General features: G+C 44.4%; 1 protein-coding gene across 10 annotated transcripts in view; it reads left to right on the top strand.

Annotated features, from left to right (window-relative positions):
- Positions 1–18675, top strand: part of SHROOM3 (shroom family member 3) — a 137316-nt gene that overhangs the window by 56552 nt on the left and 62089 nt on the right. The window contains exons 1-2 of one of the 10 annotated variants that reach the window (XM_015861643.2): positions 1138–1351; positions 15688–15752. The exons of 7 other annotated variants lie outside the window; for them this stretch is intronic. In XM_015861643.2, the coding sequence (XP_015717129.1) occupies positions 15751–15752 (2 nt within the window). In that variant the 5' untranslated portion in view covers positions 1138–1351; positions 15688–15750. Of the gene's footprint in view, positions 1–1137; positions 1352–15687; positions 15753–18675 lie in introns of those variants that run through there. 2 more of the 10 variants (XM_015861642.2, XM_015861646.2) reach the window with 2 other exon arrangements.

Here is an 18675-nt window from a genome sequence, read left to right as displayed (position 1 = left end):
GAGTGCAGTTCCTCCTGCTGACAAGTAGTTTTATGTGGCACTATTCCCTACCCACCCCTCTTTATAAAGAGTGATACAGCTCTTCCACACTTGTAGGATGTCAAGTACTTAATTGCACTGAAGAGGGTGATACTGGGCTAAAAGGGAGCACTGAAGTAGAAAAAGGATGGTGAAGATTATGGGCAAGATTGTGAATAGTGTGTTTTTGTGTGGCAGCTGAACTGGAGAAACAAATGTTTAGGGTGAAGTGGAAGTGAGATGGTACGTTCTATTTGGCCTGGAATGCAACATTTTGTTCTCTGTAGGCAAAGCATGTTAATTTAATTTCTAGAATCATCTAGGTTGGAAGAGACCTTGAGGATCACCGAGGCCAACCGTCATCCTGACCTACTGAGTCCTGCCACTTATCCATGTCTGTTAGTGTCACATCCACACATTTCTCAGATAGCTCCAGGGATGGGAACTCTACCGTTTCTCTGGACAGCCTGTTCCAATGCTTGACCACCCTCTCCATGAAGAAATTCTTCCTGAAGTCCAATGCAAACATCCTCTGGTACAACCTCAGACTGTTTCCTCATGTCCCATCACTTATCACCTGAGAAAAGAGACCAACGCCTCCTTGCCACAACCTCCTGTCAGTATCTGTAAGAGAGCATAGAGGTGTCCCCTCAACCTCCTGTTCTGCAGACTAAACAGCTCTGATTCTTTCAGCTGCTCCTCATATCTCTTATTTTCTGGTCACTTTGCCAGATTTGTTGCTCATCTCCGCTCACACCGCACTGTGTCCTAACAGATGGGCAAGCAAATAACCTCTCCTCCACTGTGGGTTTTATCTCCAACCCTCACAATTTTTTTTCAGATGAAATTTGGGTGGCGAATTTCAAAAGAAACAGTAAATAATTCTTGAGTAGCAGAGAACACTTATTAATCTTTAATCCTCTCTCCCCCAAATGGGAACTTCAAGAGAGGTTCCGGCCGCAGATCTGCCGGAGCAGGAAAACGTGGGAGTCGGTACAGAGCTGCCTGGCACTTTCACTCAGCAAATTTCCCCTTTCCTCACGGTCTCTGCTCCTGTCCGTCAGGACTGCTGACGACTGCTTGGTAGGAGGGCAGTAATCTGAGCTGCCTCCGCTGAGCAAACCTCCTGCATTTTACTGTGGGATTAGTGCCGAGGTGCCTCTGGGCGCAGCACCTGTATCTGCGACTCGTTATCTTAATCGCCCTGCTCCCGTCGCTCCTTTTCTCGAGGCGGTAGTGCCGTTCCCTCCGCTGAGGACCGCGCTCATCGAGCAGCAGGCTGCCTTTGCAGCAGGGATGGGAATACCTGAGACTCCTGCCGATGTCTCACAAGGTAAGCAGCCTCTCGACAGCTAAAGCGAATCAAGCCAGGCTCGGCTTTGTGCCTACCGAAGGCGGTCGGACCTCGCGGCTGGCCTATGGGAGGGGGGGAAGGCGGGAAACTTAAGGGTCCTGTTGGACCCAGCATCGTAACCTTCAGAGCAAGTGCGTGCCCGAGAAGTGCCGTGGGGGATTATTCAACTGCTGTCGCGATCAAGCTCGCAGCAAATGGGCAGCTAGTGCCGCGTAACTGCTTAACTCGTGTCACTGGTTAAGGTGTGCAGGGCTGTAAGCAAATCTATCGGGCTTCGGGATAAAAGCGTGTGGCATTTTGGCGGCGGAGCTGAACTTGTGGCAGCCTCCTGAGTTGTTCGGGATGTTTAAGGCCATTACCTCTCCTTGGTGTCAATGGGTACAAATAACGACATGCTCTAAGGACTCTCAGTCTTACGAGCTGAGGCTCTGACTCACACCACCGTGATGTGTTAGGTGTATTTTCTAATTTTATAGTCTGGAAGACTCTGCTCCAGGAAGTAGTTAAAGACCAGTATTCCCAACGATATTTGATATAGACAGATGAGCTATACAGTCTGGGATGTATTCTTGTTGTTTGAGCCATACTGTAACGTTGTAGATAGCAGAATGAATGTAAAAAGGACTGATTGTGAAGAGATGGCAATCAGTGTAGATCCTGTGTGGGCCTACATCAGTTTACCTTGTTTGAAGAGCTGTACTGCATTGTACACAGCTATACACCCTTTTTAGGCTGATTGTGAATCATAAAACTAAGTTCACTGAACTTTGTTTTTGATTACTTCTGAAGACATTAGCTCTTTTAGTAAACCCATTAATCTTGAAACTTGTTACTTGTGTCATTGTTACTTGTGTATCTTTACAGTTTTGTTTGCTTTAGGCGAATATGAACCAAACCAACCATTTAGCTGCATACTTCTGCTGAAACTGGTGCTGTTGTTTTTCTGCAATGCAATGATCCAGCCCATTCAGTGACGATTGTCAGTGCAGATGAAAGCAAGATGGAGTGGTTCTGGTAGAGTGTTAGAGTCTGTGTTCCTGCTTTTTGTAACAGGAGGTGTTTTTGTTTGCTGTAGATTATCTGCCTAAGAAAAGTGACTTGAAACAGTGTGTTCTGAAGCCACAGAAGCAGCAGTGACTTCTGAGTACACCAGGCTGTCTTGCCTAATATGCACTCATTACATCAGTATTTAAAGAGCGGAGATTGTGTGGTTAAACCTAGAACTGGTGGTCACAGCAAATACCCAATCACTCCAAATTGCTGAGTTCTCCCTTTTTGCCTTGCATGTGATCCAGCACAATAAAAGCAAATTCAATAACATATCTGGAAGGGGAAAGGCTGACCACGTGCTGTCAGTTTTCAGACCCCACTGTCCACCTGCACGCTGCCTGCCCTACCTGAGGAAGCTGTGTGTGCAGTGAATGCACAGACATTGAAGTGCTCATATCTGTGTGGCACAGCCTGATGATGCCTGTACAGGTGTGCATGTTCCCAAGGTACAGTGAGATGAGGAACCCCCTGTCCCTCACTGGGGGACACACACACCACCAGGCTGTGGGGAATTTTACAAAGGATGTTGCTATCTCTTCCTGACTTGCATCTCCCATGTGTTGTGGCTCTCTCCGAAAGGGCGGGTCGGGCAGCATTGCCAGCCAAATGTTTAGCTGTAAATTAGTGTGGACAGTCTTGTACGAGCAAGGGATTAGTTTGGGTCCTAATCCATAGCCCGCTTCAGTGACTTGACATCTCCCATGGTCTTCATATCGGGTTGTAGGTGAGTCAGGCATGTATTTCTTCTCTGGGAATTCTGAAACCAGAGTGATTCAATGCTGCATACCCTGTCAAGTGAAGAAAGGTGGGATGTGTTGCTTCTGAGATTTGAAGGGATGCCTAAGTTGCCTTATTTACAGAGATTTGGTGGACACTTCCATCAAATAAATTGGGAAAAAATAGTCTGTTTTACCCAATCTGTTTTGTACTTTTAAATGCAAGTCCTTCTGAAGCCTTCAAATGGTTAACACTATACCTCCTAGACACCCAAGTGGCTGAGGAAACATCAGATATTAACATTTACTTCAGTTGCCAAAGCCTGGATATTTCTTTCTGCTTTTCAGATACTGGAGCCTGCAGGGACCATTTAACAATAAATGGTAGCAACTTGGTTGTTATAGGGCAACCCCTGTGCATAGGCACTTAGGGGCTGTGCCAGCATCTCCTTTGTTCAATAAAAGTAACAGCAGGAATTTGATTAAAGGCTGATAGAAAAGAGGGAGAGAAATGTAGGAAAGATTAAAGAAAGAAAGAGCCACCTGGAAACTTCATTCCCCCTTTATTTCTAACTTAAGCTCATAAATACCAAATCTAAACCATTGTGTGCGTGAGAGGGAGGGAATATTTCCTGCATGCCTGCACAGAAAAGACTGCACATGCAGCCGCATGGACTGACTTGTAGCAAAAGTCAGCCTCTATTCTCAAACTTAACACTTGCTCCTTGTCTGCATCAGGAAGAAAAAAAAACAAAAACAAAACCAAAAAAGACTGAACCAGAAAATAACCTTATCCCGCAGTGCTTTGGAATGGCAGCAGTGAGGAGGGTCAGGCGAGTCCCAGCCATAAAGGAGAGCAGCGAAGGGCTTTGGCTGAATGTGCCGCGGAGCAGCGAGCACATTTCCCAGGCAGCCTGGAGCAGCCCTGCCGCTCAGCACAAAGCCGTGGCCAGCTGCACACGGCCAGCAACGCGCTTCTTCCTTAGCCTGCAGCATCTGCCGCTTTGTCTTTCCCCTCGTGGAAACCCCAGAAAAGAAAGAAAAAGAAGGAAACAAGTGATTGCAGCAGCCAAATGCAAATAGGCCCTGAAGAGCCTTCTTATGTGTGATGGGCAAATGGCAGGAAAATCACATTCAGTTTCCTTAGTGCAGAGCCAACACATCTGTTGTTTAAGTTTAGGAGACCAGAACGTTAGGATGAAGTGTCAAACGTGTGGGAAATGATGGTGGGTCAGCTGCCTGTTGGCCTGGCAGCAGCCCTGCTCTGTGGCCAGAGGCATGTTTTGGTACTCAGGCTTTGCAGGGTGCAGAGAATTATACTGAGACTGAGCTTTCCCCCAGCTGCAGGGTTGGCAGTGCATTCCTTGACTGCTCCTGGTTTGTTTTGGGTGCTCCTGCTGATAATGTTGCCCTACGTGAGAGTGGATGAAGCAGCAGGAGTGAATTCTGGAGTTCATTGCTGCTGCTTCTTGTGTCTTCCTTCTGTACACCTGGACATCTGTGCTGCTTAAATCACACTTTCCCCACCTGGAACTTCTTTTATGTCATCTTTAGATTATTTTCCATCTCTTGATCACATATTTTAGTTGTTACATCTATTATGCAGTGAGACTTAGCTGTGACCTTGACTCTGAACTGCTCTCCCCTGAAGCGATTTGTCAGTGATCATGTCTTCCATAGCAAAAGGGGATCAGTTCTCTGTGGCTGGCTCTAGCCTCATCACTCTGAGCACATATCCTGAAAGTTGCAGCCTGCCCTGTCCAGAGATGCGGGACGGAGCACAGACCTACTTGGGAACAGGCCCTGAGGGGTTTATCTGTCCCTTGCCCTGATCCATACTGGTGTAGAGAGACAAGCATCAGCAGCCTCCAGGACTGAACCTCCAGTTAATGGATTGCTTTCTCCCAGTGCTTCAAACCCTTAAATGATAACCGCTGAAATCAGCACAAAGACAGTGAAAGGCAGAGGAGTTGGAAGGACAGGATGTCAGCCCTCTGCTCGCACCCCGGCTCCACGGTACCTCGAGGAGAGTCTGGCGGGGTGTTGAGGGGCTGTCCTGCACCAGGCTGTGGGGCCCGGAGGTATGTGGGGAATGCGAATGGCATGCTTGAGTGGACAGCTTCAGAGCGAGGCACAGGGATGGCTCTTGCTGCCATCTGTTGTGAGCCCCGCAGGCCCTTGGCAACCGCATCTCAGGAATGGAGCTGCTTTTTTTTTTTTTTTTTCCCATAAAGAAATTCTTCCTTGCCCTCTTCCTTGCTCCTGCATACGCAGACGCATGAATAAGCGGGAACGGGGCTGGGATTCCTGCTACAGAGTGATGCGTGTTAAAGGAGAAAAGGGGCTTACAGAGCTCTGCTTGTATTCGGGCTGGGGAGGTGTTCTTTTTGGAGTTGTGACGTTCCATGAGCGTGAGCCAATGTCTGTAATTTAGTGTTAATTGCCAGATCTGACTTTGTTCAAATCAATAGCAAGTCTGCATTTGCCGAGAAGTTTTCTCAGTAAAGTCTCTGGATTTATAGCCATCCATTTATCCTTCTTGGTAAAACAGAGATCTCTTCTGCCTTATTATTAGATGCCAAGGCTACAGCTGGCATAAATAGCCCCAACTCACTGACTTGTTGTCTTCATAATTTTCCTGAGGCCTGACAGTGGCTGTGTTCTACCTAAAGGGCTTTGCTGCAAAGTCAGGTGATGAGGTCGGATTCTTGGGAGTTGTGGATAACTCGGCATCTCTGCTCTTTCTGAGAGATACAGATTTTTACACAAGGTAAGGTTTTACAATGGAAGAACTCCCATCTCCTAACAGCAGCAGCTTTCTGAAGCTGCCAAGAAGGGTTAATGCTGAAAAAGCCCTTATTCAAGCAGCAGGGGTAGGAATTGGGCACGTTTCTCCAAAGAGCAGTTTTACTCCTTCCTTTTCTGTGAAAATTCTCTTTTGAAACACAGACTTTTTCCTTCCCACACCTTTTCTCCTACCTTCAAGTAACTGTGACCTCATTCCTGCCAATTGCTCAACCTCTTGTTGTGACTCAGCAAAGTGAATTGTTTTTAGCTAGGCGTTATAATTCCTTTAAGACAGTGAATTCTGTGGTGTAATTTTACATGAGGTTTTCAAAAGGTTTGAGGTGAGACATAAAGAAATAAGGGCTACGTTATCTTTTCCAAGCAGCTCATTGGTTTCTTTAGTGCTTCCTGGTCTCACATTTCTGTGCCCAACTGCTTACAAGAAATAAACTTGTAGAGAAGCCCCCATAGACAAGATGGGGGTAAACCAGGGTGCTGGTAGACTGAAAGAAATCTCTCAGTCATTTCATGCCATTTGGAAAGATCTGAGATGAGGGAATGAAAACCAGAAGACTCCCCTGTTCTCAGTGTTCAAGGCTGTGTTTGATGCCGGTCACACAGCTATAGCGGCTTGATCACAGGGAGGAGAGTATAATTTCAGTGAAAGCTGATAGGTGTGTGGAGGGGGATGAAGTACTCCCTATTACAGGTATTTATTATTACTTGACAGCTGTCAGTTTGCAGTAGGCGATTGGCCTTCCTGTCTGCATGCTGAGAACTGGGCGTATTTGCCTAAGCTTGTAGAGAAGGGTAGAAATCCTGCTTTCAAGTGCGGGTATCATTTAACTGTGATAAGAATGCAAGTAAAGCATTTCTTCTGCAGTATGGTTATGGGAAACAGGGAAGTAAAGTCTTTCTGAACCTACTGCGACGGGAAAAAACAAGTCATTAAAATCTGATACCTACCTGCGTTTAATGAGAGAAACGTTGTTTGAAGAAACAATCCCAGCCCTATCACCACAGAGCTATCTTCGAGAGCCATTAGCCTTTCACCTCCTCATATGTTTTTTCTTTTACTTTTTGATCTTATTCAGCGGAAACGGCAATGTGTCTGCAAGGAGAGATTTAGGCTTTAGCTTTAATCAGGAGCTTACTCAGTCGTAACCGTGCTCTTACAGCCTTGCCTTTCCAGTAAATGACCACCAGAAGGGGAGTAAGGCACAGAAAGAAATGGTGCTTAACATCAAGCACCTGGTGTTTTAGTCATACTTATTCCTTCCGTGAGCCAGCAGATATTTTTTAGGTTCTGCTGTTCCCTTCATCTTCATTGAATGTGCTTTACCAAGCGTGCTATTGCCAGTTTATTGGCGTTGGATACTTTCTTTAAAGACTCTGCTCTTGATTCTTTGCTTTTTAGGCTTTCTTGCTATCATAATTCACAGCCTAGAAGACAAGTCAGAGTTCTGCAAATACCAGTTGTGAAAAGTAGATGATTTTCATTCTGCTCATGGTCTCAAAAAAAGTTCACACTTTTGTACAGAGCGTAATGCCTCCTCATCATGCAAGAGACAGAGACTTTTTGTGATATTCAGGATTCTCCTCTTTGTAAAGATCATTTGCTCCCATCACTTCTCCATCTGGTGGCATAAAGAGAAAATCTATTCATCTCACAGTGGTTTCTCCAGCAGAAATCTGTCATTTTGCAATAGAACTGCATCATTTATCATTCATTGTAATAACTTCTCTTGTGATGAGGAGGGGATAGGAGATGAATCATTTCCTTTGGCATCATTTCATTACAATCTCCCATCCCTGAAACGCATCAATGTTTCAGGACAGGAGGGGTGAAATGGCTGCAGAAGACTAACCTGTGTAATGAAAGGAGAGCTCTCCCTCCCTGTCCATGAGCATTCAGGAGCTGGTCACAATGGCCAGCATGAAAAAACCTGAAGTCTCCCATCTTTGTAAGTCTGGAAACAGTCTCACACAGAAGCTGCCTCTTCCTTGCATCTGCCCTCTCCAGAAATGTTTCCTTATTGAAAGTCACAAGGTGTCATGTAGTACTGGTCTGTCTCAGTAATTCACTCTATTTCAGATGTTAGTTCACGGAATGGCCAGTACAGGTGGCTCTTCAAACAACCTTACTACACCTGCTTGGATAGAATACTTGTGACAGGCAGTGTCATCATGGCTCTGTGTGGAGACTGGCTTCAGGGCAGGAGAACTGCTGGTCTGCACTGCTGAGTCCTTCCTCACTGTTGCAGCTGTGATAATCATCAGATCTCCATTAGCCTTCCTCTAGCAACCAGGTCCTATCCAAGAGTTTGCTCCCCATCTATATTCAGTCGCAGCAAGTGAGCCTAGAGAGTGTGTCCTCTGTCTCACGTTGTCTTGGGATCCATGTCTCTCCATGAAATTTAGCTGCATCACAGCAGGTCTCCAGAATCCTTACTGTTCCTGAGAATTTTCTGCCTCAGCCTCAACGTGCAGCTTTAGATGGTTTTCTGGGATCTGTTCTAATTCCAGCCCGGTTCTATTTCAAAAGCTACCCATCTTTAGTACACAAGGAAAGAATCTTTGTTGAAAACAAAGACGTGAAAAAGAATGTGAAACATAAGTTACACATGAGATAAAATACATATACATTTATTTAAGCATGCCAGTTGTCTGTGTTTCTTCCTTTCTTTTTCTTTCTTTTGTTTGTGGGTATCAAAAAGCAAAAAAAATGCCAAGAATGCCTCATCCTATTGAAGATACACTAGCAGTATATTCAGAGAAAACCACAGAAACAGCTGTATTGCCCATATATCTTCAAGCAGAAAATTGTACACTGTCTTGAACAATGCATCGCATTACAGGCCTACACAAGGGCCACATTGCAGTCACGGTGGGAACCATTACTTGAGTCCCCTGGTTTGTTTGTGTGCACAAAAATCATGCTTATAATATTGCTGTAACGTAGCACTTTGCATCTAATTTAAGCAATACTGGGGCTTTTGTTTGTCTTACAAGGTCTAACATAAATACAAAAGGCCGTGGTCCAGCCTGTAGTTTATGAGACATTACCAGACATTCATGTTCACACATACACACTCCATCAGAGGAATTTATGGCCATTACGATGTTCTCTAATGAGTACAAAATGAGACCGTTACATCTTCACTTAATTAGTTTGACAGATTTTCATTTAAATATAAAAAGACTTCTAGTCTATAGGGAACAAAAGGAAGGCTTTCTTTCCAGTGCGGTATTTGACTCTGCTTTGCTGGAGCAGGAGGTTGGGGGTGACAACTGAAGGGAGACGATGTAGTGTGAATAAATCTCATCTTTTGATTTCATGTTGCCATTTCTTTGCTGCTTTTCCAGTTCCCCTGGAGCACCTTGAGCAGAGTGGTGTGACACGACCCTTTGAGTTGCAGCCAGTGAAGCCCAAGTGAGAACTTGGCTTTTTCAAAGAGTGATGGATGTTCTGAGATTTAGGGGGGTGGCAGGAACACTAAAAATATTAGAGAACTGCTGTGAGCCCCAAGTGAACTGTAGTCTCCAAACCTATTAGCTCACTCTGGCTCACTTCTCTTTGGTCCTTTGGCTCAGCTGTCCCTTGAGAACATAAAAAGCAGCATGGTTAGTTGCTGCGGGCTTTCAGCCATCACTGTGACATATGTTAGCCTGTACTCTTCTTGCACCTTTGTGAAAAAGCCTAGTGCGAGCACAGCTGTCCCTCTCTGCACATGCCAGAAGCTCCGTGGTGTTTAGCAGTCTCCAGAGTTTTTATCCACCTGCAAGGGCATCAACTGCGCAGAACCAGACAGTGAGTTGGTAAGTGCTGTTGTCCAAACGCATGTTAGCAGCACAGTGATACTTTGAGTCATACACATGCAACGGGAGCAGAAAACATACAGAGAAAATGTGCCATAAGAGCAGCCATGGTACCTGTGAAAGAATACTGGTGTTTCAGCAGAAATCTCATTTTTTAAGCTGTTCTGCAGAGAGGTTTATTTTGTTCAGTTATCATTAGGAAGCAGGTCAGCATATAGGCAAACTAGTGGCAGGCTTTCCACCTCTCCCCACCTGCCCTTTCTGGTCAGTGCTGCCATTTCCCCTCACAGCACATGGCTGGGGTACAGCTCTGAGCACTCACTGTGTCTCCCCACCTGTTTTTTCTGCTTCCAGAGAAAACCATCCCTGAACATCACAAAGAAGTGGTCTAATCCTTGTATTGTGGGCTTGCAGATTGCCCCTTTGTCTCTAGCTTAAATGCGGGCATGATAGCATGAAAAGAGGCAAATGGCTGCCCGGGCACACTCACCTTCTCTTTTTCCTTAACAGGGTAGCTGTGGCAGTCCAGATTCTTCTGTGGGGCAAAGACATCTTGATCATATTACTGTGTATATTTCTGTAGACTGAATGAGCAGTTTTGGCTGACAAAACCCGCTTACAGAAATGCCCATTCAAATCTCAGAGCCACGGGGGTTTCACAGTAGCATCTTTTAAGCATCCTTTTTAGTGTGGTTGCAATCCATGTGGTTTTTTTCCCCGTAAGAGTCAGTAGGAGTATGAGGGTAAGAAACGCAGTAGGATCCTAGCAGTGTGTCTCCTGCAGAGGCTGTGTCAGAGAGAAAAAACACTAATATGGTGCATATGTGCCAACATACAAGCAAGAGCAAGGCTGGAGGAGATCATGAGCCTTAAGGTTGTTCTCAGTGATGCTCTGGAAACCTTATCTTTCCAGTTCCCTGAGGAAGATATTAGCAGAGGGCGATACTGTCATGACTCCTAGCAATAGTTTGAGTAAGGTGTAGGCTAAAAGTAAATGGTCCAATTTCTTAACCTGGGGACAAGTTTGTGGAGTTATTTCATTATCAAGGTGAGCCTAGCTTCAGAAAATTACTTAGTCTGTGGCATGTAATTTAGCAAAAAAATTTACAATCCTAGGTACCTTTTCTTCTCTGTCTGGAAGGGAACTGTAGAACTGCAGCAGCTGTTGGTGGAAATGCAATGACATTGATTAGTGATGTTTTTTAGCTTGATAACTTCGACCACCTGGAACAATACAAAGTTTGCCACTGAAGCCATGCAGTATGTGACCTCAGCTCTCCAGGACCACACTCAGCTTGTGACGGGCATCCCCTTGGTGTGGTCACTGCAGGCAATGGCATCATGCTCTCCATTTGCAGTTTCTGTCCCTGTAGGAGAGTCCAGGGATACAGTTTACACCATCACACCAAGCCAGAAGGTGAATAACATGTTTTGTGATACCTGGGATGTTATCATGTGACACTGTCAGATAACACTTAGTACCTCCTTTCTCAGTTCCCTTACAGCCTTTGTTTCTTCCCTACATAGCAGCTGGTTAATCTTAAACAACCTAGGGCTGGGCCTGGCTTCTGAAAAACCTCTTAACTGGATTTGCATAACAGAGACCATCTAAAACACAAACCATTTTGAAGGCTGATATATTTTAGCAACATATGAATGACTGACTCTGAAAAAATCAGTGTTCCTTTTAATCTAGTATTTTGTCTCTGATGTCACTTAACAACAAGAGCCTACATATTGATTAGGTCATCTCTGCTTGAGGAGCACTACACATGAGGATTTCCAACAGTGTTTGTGTACTGACTAGCAGGAATTCTTAAAAGCTGTCAGGAGGTTGCCCCCACACACCTGTATGTGCATGTAGATTATCCAAGTTAGAACTCCTTGGATTATGGTTGGTTAGGATTTCTTTAGATCAGATTATCCATCTCAGTTCTGCTATCTAGTTCAGAAGTTTCATGCCCTTAAACCATTCAAAGCTTTTTGTTGTTGTTCGTGACATGCCATCTGAGGGACCACAAACACCCTTGTGTAACCAGAATCTGTTCTTATCAGAGCTGACGAAGTCTGTTCCTGCACAGGGGTTACTTGCTGGGAACCAGGGCTAAGTTGTAGTTACTTTATTTTCCTTAGTACCTCTTGGACCATACCAGTAAATTTGTGGATATTTGATGTCATCCAGGACATCTAAAATCAGCATTCATGCTAGAAGATCTTGCACCAAATGCATCAGCCCTTATGATATTTCCCACACCTTTCTTGAACTTGTGGCCCACTTGTCCTTTGGCTTTTTATGAATGTCCCATTCCAGGATATGCCTCCCATATAATCATGTCTAACAGTGATCTGAGAGTAGGGAAGGTTTTATTCATAGTCATGTTTGCCCACACTCTGGAAATAGAGCAGTTTATTACCATCACTGAGAAAGGTGTAGAGAGAACAAAGGCATTCTTTGGCTACAAGCTCTGAGGTTTGTCCTCAGCTCCTAATGTACCTGAGAAGTTCTCCTGCCATGTCCCTACCAGAGGCTGCCAGATAGGCTGCTGGTGTCAGGTAAGGATCGACTTTTTACCTGACTGAACACAAGCACAGCTCTTATTTAATTCAAGATCCAAGTATTTTTGCTCCATGCTGTTTCACTCTATTGCCTTTGCCTGGTACGGGACCTTTTCCATGATCTAAGAAAAAGGAGTTTGGGTCTAATGATGAATTAGTGCTCGTGGAGTTTGAACTCTTCTTGTTTTTTCAATTTATTCTTATCAGAGAGGTTGTGCTTCTGGAAGAGGAACAGAGGCTGCTCCTTTTTGCAAAGCTGACAAAGCAGGGAATGATCAGCCAGCCTTTGACAAATTCATAACTGAACGTTTACTTTGTGCCTCAGTGGGAGAGACCCAGACTCGTAAATCAACCCATTAAGCCTTCAGGCACACTTCTTTTAGAACCTCCTAGGCATTTCTTCTTTCCTGCTGCTGCTAAGAGATGTTTTAAGGGCACAAGCTTCTTGATATCATAAAAGACAAATGCAAGTAATATTCCTCCAGGCCTGGAGCTGAGGCCTTCCCACTCGAGAAGCAAATACCAGCAACTACCAGCTCTGGTATTTATTTTGCATGAACACAAACTGAACTGAGGTGCCAGTTTATCAGGAAGGAAAGACAGTCATTGCTGCATAGAAGAGGTGCAATTTTCTGAACTGATTTAAGAAGATAATATTGAAGGAATCAGACTTTAGTGATGAGTAAATGAATGCGTTCAGTGAATGTCACCTTTCATCCCTCAGTTTAAGAAAATGAAAGTAGATGCTGATATTCCATAAAATTATCTATTTTAAGAGTTGACTGATATCTGGCCTCCTCTTTTTCAGACTAGCACTTTACCAGGAACAAGAAGTGGAGTTAGCAGTGTGCAATGGGAATACCTAGATGTGTGTGTGAGTGAGGCTCTCTGCCAGTCTGCTCAGCCTTCCAGGAGTGTAGCTTTGATTGTGGGGTAGGACGTGGTCACTTAGCTGTCTGGGTGTTGCTGCTTCTGAGTTAGCAGACATGGAGAGGCACGGGGACTGGGACTTTGTCCTGTTTTACTTCCTGGATTACTTACTAACAGGGCACGTACGGAGATGTCAGGAAATGTTTATTCTCTCCCATTTGGTGCTTTACGAAGGGACCCTGTGTGAATGCATAGGGGAGAAGGAAAACAAGAACCATCATAACATTCCAGTTAGAGTAAGACAGCTAGTGTTATTCTTCACTGTTTACCCAGATCTAATCTCCTTGGAAGCTTAAGGAAAGAATAATTAGCCAATATCTACTTTTAACAAGTCAGCAGCATGCCTCTTTCCCAATATAAAACATTAAAATAAAAGCCTGTAGTTACATTAGATAACGTCTGATTACTAGGTGCACCGTTTCAGACTCTTGTAGGATTGCTGTAATGATAGGTAACTTTCCTCTATGAGCAGTTTTATGCAACTTGGTGTTTTGTTTTGTGTGGGCATTGGCTAGAAGCAAAGAGACAATCCAGCTTAGCAATGCAAAGATACGCCACTGAGCTGCTCCTCTTATAGTAAATGGGGTGGAAATCTTGTGATATTGGTGAAGTGGCACCTGTTTAATCTGGAGTGAAATACAGATCAGCATTCTTCCTTCTGTATCACATTTTTGTCAAAGCAATGCAGGATCTTAGCTCTCAGAGGAAGCACTGCCCATTTGGTCTGTGTGAGGCTCTGTGGAGCTGCCAAAGGACAGAAATCGATGGCAGTTTCTATCAGAAAAGGGAGATCTGTGAAAGTTCCCATTGCTCACAGTCAGCAGCAGTAGGATAGGAACCACATTGTGACTACTGAGCAAAAAAGGGTTGTCTCCTTTTTTCAAAGGTGTCGGGGTAGATGTGCTAAGGTGTTGGGGGTCGGGATGTCTGGGTTTCATTTCTGGCTGCACCACACAGTCATTGAGATGAAAGGCAAGATGTTTACTTCTGTGGGTTTGTATTTCTCCGGCTCTGTACTGTGTGCGACAGTCCTTCCTATAGCTCAGGGATGTTATGAAGCTTAATTACCGTGTGCAAAGCACTTTGCAAAATACACTGTGCTGTTGAAGGTAAGAAATAATAATTAAGAGGAGGTGAAAAATAGTCTTTCTCTCTAATTTTCAGAGGAATGTCTTTGTACTTTGACCTGGCTGTAAGCACAGCCCTGAAGATTTTCCTACTAAGTAGGTGGTGAGAAGAACTGCTTGTTGGCCAAAACAAAGCACTGGCTTCTTCAGACTCAGTGACCAGGAATGAGTCTTTTGAGGGTAAAACCAGCAACAGATGCTCCATCCTTCTGCCTCTCACTAAGTCTGTAGGAGCCCCAGGTCAATTCAGTCCCACGTGCCCAAGAGCAGGAGGTAGCTAGGTGTAAAGGGAGTTCATCAGATGTTGTGTGAGAAAGGAGCTTTGTTCTCCTTTCTGTCTTCAGAGAGAAGGTAAGATTTCACCCAAGCCTGATGAAGCCCAGAGAAAGCCACCAAATCTCTGAAGTCTCCAGCATTCCTTGTATGCAGTTACAGCTGGGCTGCAGTACACATGGCTGTTGTACACATGGCTATGGCAGTTCTACCATAGAGGAGATGTTAGGGAAACACAACTTTGTGCCATCCTTTATACATGCGTCTCTTGTTTGAAGTTGAAGATAAATCATAAGCCATGGGGCTGGAAGTCATTTTACAGCTTGTGGTATGAAAATGGGTGTGTGTGGGTGTGCATGCATGCATTGCTTCAGAGTAAACCCAAAGAAAGCCATGTTTATTTTGTGCACTTGTTTAAGACTGCTGGGTAAGAAACACAAGGAACAGATAGTCTGCTTTTCTCTGCAATAGTGTCCAAGAGTGTCTCATGTTTGCTAAATGCTTTTGTATGTTACGTGCTTTACATGCAAAAGTGCAGCAAGGTACTTGAAGCAAACTACAGATTAAGCTTGTCCTTCGATGGATGTAGGGAAGTCAGAGCCACTTCTACTACACGTGCTGTTCAAGGAGGCAGCAGTAACTGCTGGACTGACCTTCATAGCTCTGTACAGGCTGAAGAGGGCTGAGTAGCCTGAGTGGTTGATGGGTCTGGAATACTCAATTGGAGCATCTCATGGAGGCAGGTTTTCCTGTGATATGTTTCCCAGCATCTGCTAGGTATGTCTCTATCTCCTTATGTGCCTTCTGTGCACGTACTGACACTGCTTCGTGGTGACATTGCCAGGCAGGACATCCAGCCTGAAGTGTTTGTGGGCCACCAGGAGACTGACAGCAGTTTTTTTCCCAAGGGATTTTGCCTTGCAGGGAGAAATGTTAAAGAGGAGAAACAAAGGGATGTACTGGGAAAAGTAGAATAGGCACAAAGAAAAAAGGAGCTGCAAAACTACTTCTGTGTACACAGTTTCCATTGCTAAGGCCTCTTCTCCTCCTTCTGCAGGTTAAACGTGCTCTCCCTCCCCTCATGACTGCAGTGGGACTAATCACACAATAAGGATTACTCATGTGAGTAAAACTTGCAGGCCTGAACTGCTCAGAGACATTCATACTCACATTTGTTCTTCCCAGCCTTGAGAAAGTCATCTCCCAGCCTGGGATATAGGCAGAGGAGTATTTTCCAGGGCCTTGAGCTTTTTAGCAGCAGTCACAAGGTTAATTTGAGCTGTCTTCTGACCTTCTGACCTGCAGCGTGCTCAGGGGTGAAAGGTGCTTTGTTCCCTGTCCCAGTTTTGTCTGAGCCTCTGAGGAATGGACAGTCTGAGGAGATGACATGCTGTCCAAATAATGGAGAAAGGTCTAGCAGTGTCAGCTTTATTTGGCATTAATCATCATCATCATTTTCTGTTTTAGCAGACAGTAGGATGGGGATGGGATGGCTCCTTTGCAGTATCCTATACCTTTTTATTTTTTATTTTTTTTGTTTCAAAAATCTCTCAGTAACTTCACAATCCAAGTCCTGTCCCGTGGATGCTTGGTCAGGTATAGTCCTGCAATGCTTTGTTGGAAATGGGTAGCTGAAATGAAGGAGCTAAGACAACACTTTTTTTGAATAACCTAACAATCCTCTGCGTGTGATCTAGAGGCAATAAAGTGTGCTAGATGCAGCACTGGCCTTGGAATCAGGACACTGGCTTGTAATTATTGTCGTTATCTGCATTTTTGTACCTGCAGTGAGCCCTGCTCATGAGTTAGGAGCCAACAGTGCTTGTTGCCATAAAAGCAGAGCAAAAGGCAGAGCTGAGCCACCTGGGGCTGCAGAAGTCTCCAGGTATGCCCTGTGGTGTCAGGCAATCCTCATCAGCCCAAAGGGCACTGTGGTCATCATTGCAGCCCTGCAGCCTTTGGGGTGGATTAAGCAGGTCGAGTTTATATGTGCTAGAAGTGTATTGCCTGTGAAATTCCAGGGTGCAGTTACTTGGCCCAAGTGCATTCATTTTGTCAGTGACATTTGGTGTGAAGTATTTGTGTTTGGAATTTGAGAAGCACTGTGTTGCATAGCAGCGTTAGTGACCCCAGAGCTGCTTTGAAAGAAGCCATTGCAGTTGTGAACAGCTCAAGAGATTTGTCTTCTGAAATAGAAGGCTCTCGCAAGTGTTTTCCATCCTCTGTAAGATTCTTCCTATTTCCCTTTTGTAGCAAGAACCAAATGTGATGTTCGAATGTTTTTGTGCCCATCACGCTATCTGTGTCATTTCCATAGAAGTAATTCACAAATAAATAAACATGCCTTTGTAACAGTCTCATTAGGTAGGAATGCAGCTCCTTTTGAAGGTGATACACTTGTGCCTATTAGGTATGTGAGGGTAGTTCTCAAAGCAACACTCAATAGCAGAAAGTCATGTGCTTTCTTGTGCATTCATGCACTGAGCTGTGTTTTCTCCTAATCTCATCTGCATCAACAGGTTGTTGTTATGGAAAAAGTATTTGCCATCGAGAAAAAAGGAGAACTGTTCTCAGCATCAGGACATTAAAAAGTTCTAGTTATTACTGAGAATGCTTCTGCAACTTGAAATTTTGTCATGTGCTTTGGTGACAAACATCAGTAGCTGCCGTGGTGTAACTGATCTTTGCAGTTTACTTCAGCTACGCGGTGGTTATGCACATCGCCTTAGATTCAGGCATATGAGACCCCATTCTATTCCCAGCTCTGCTATACATCTGCATAGCACTGATTGTGTGCTTTGCTTTTTCCTAAAGAAAAGATCAGTGCAAGAGCTAAGCACTAGTTTTTCATCATTAGGAGTGTATGTAAGAGGATCTCACTTCAATTTCAGAGTCATTAAAATATCTCCTGTCACAGAACTTAACAGGCAGACATCTTTCATCTGATTTGCCCTTCTACGTGTCTGCTTATGAGATTCTGTAACAAACTGCTTTTTTTAAGAATGAATTAAGGATTGGTTGTTAACATAAGCTGCCTAAGAATTCTGAAGGATCTTATCTTTTTAATGAAAGCAACTCCACTGTAAGCTTCCTGCTAGCCCTTAGTTCCTGCTGTTGCATTTCAGGTTCCTTACACACATTTGCTCTCAGCGGCCGGTGTTCAAAGATTGGTTCACCAAGGAAAAAAAACCACTGCTCAATGAGAAGATCTTTGTTTTTCAGCACATTGCCATTTCAGCTTTCCTCTAGGGAAATGAAGAGTTCAGCATGGTAGCTATTGTGACTGCTTGCTGGCTGAAGAGAGCAAAGGTAGCTCATGCTGAAGGGAGATGGTACCTCACTTTGTTTCTGTACGGCGGGAATGAGTGAAGTTTATAAAAGTGTTCTGGGTAATTCATTCTTTGGTTACCTTTAGGGAGATTTCACTGTGACACTGTGTGGCCATGGTGATGGCTTTAGTGATTCCATCTCTCCTTTGGGCAAATACCCAGTGTCTTGTTAGCTCCTGTTCTGGAGGAATAAAGAGGAATGGGGTAGAGGCTGGAAAGAACACCCATGGGAATTGTCACTACAACTCACTCTCATGCCTCAAAAGAAAAAAGCAATTACTTGACTGCTAGCCTGTGTGTTTTAAGGTAAGCCAAGCAGGATACTTGATGTCTCAGGGCCTAATCTCTAAAAGCCTTACATACTGCCCATCCACCTTTATTACCTGGCATGCTGATAGGAACTGAGCATTTGGTGATGATGTCTATTCCCTGAAATCAGGGCGGGATTTATTCCTAAATTAAGGGACCAACTTGCCTATTTACTGGATTGGAAGCACAACCTTTCCAACCAGTTTGTCAGCTCATTTATTTGGTAACCTACTTTGTTTATGCTATAAAACTCTGCTCCTGCATTGAATGTGGATTGCCAGAGGGCACAGGAACAACACAGTGGCTTGTTTTAAATCCTATGCAGAAATTGCATTAGGACTTAGAGATGTAAAAAGAAGATTTCTCTCTAGCTGATAGATTTATTCTCAGTCACATTCTTGTGGTCT

The sequence above is a fragment of the Coturnix japonica genome, chromosome 4 (assembly GCF_001577835.2).
Source record: "Coturnix japonica isolate 7356 chromosome 4, Coturnix japonica 2.1, whole genome shotgun sequence".
Lineage (NCBI taxonomy): Eukaryota > Metazoa > Chordata > Aves > Galliformes > Phasianidae > Coturnix > Coturnix japonica.
Note: the sequence above shows the minus strand (reverse complement) of the source record. Positions and strands in the feature narration are given on the sequence as shown.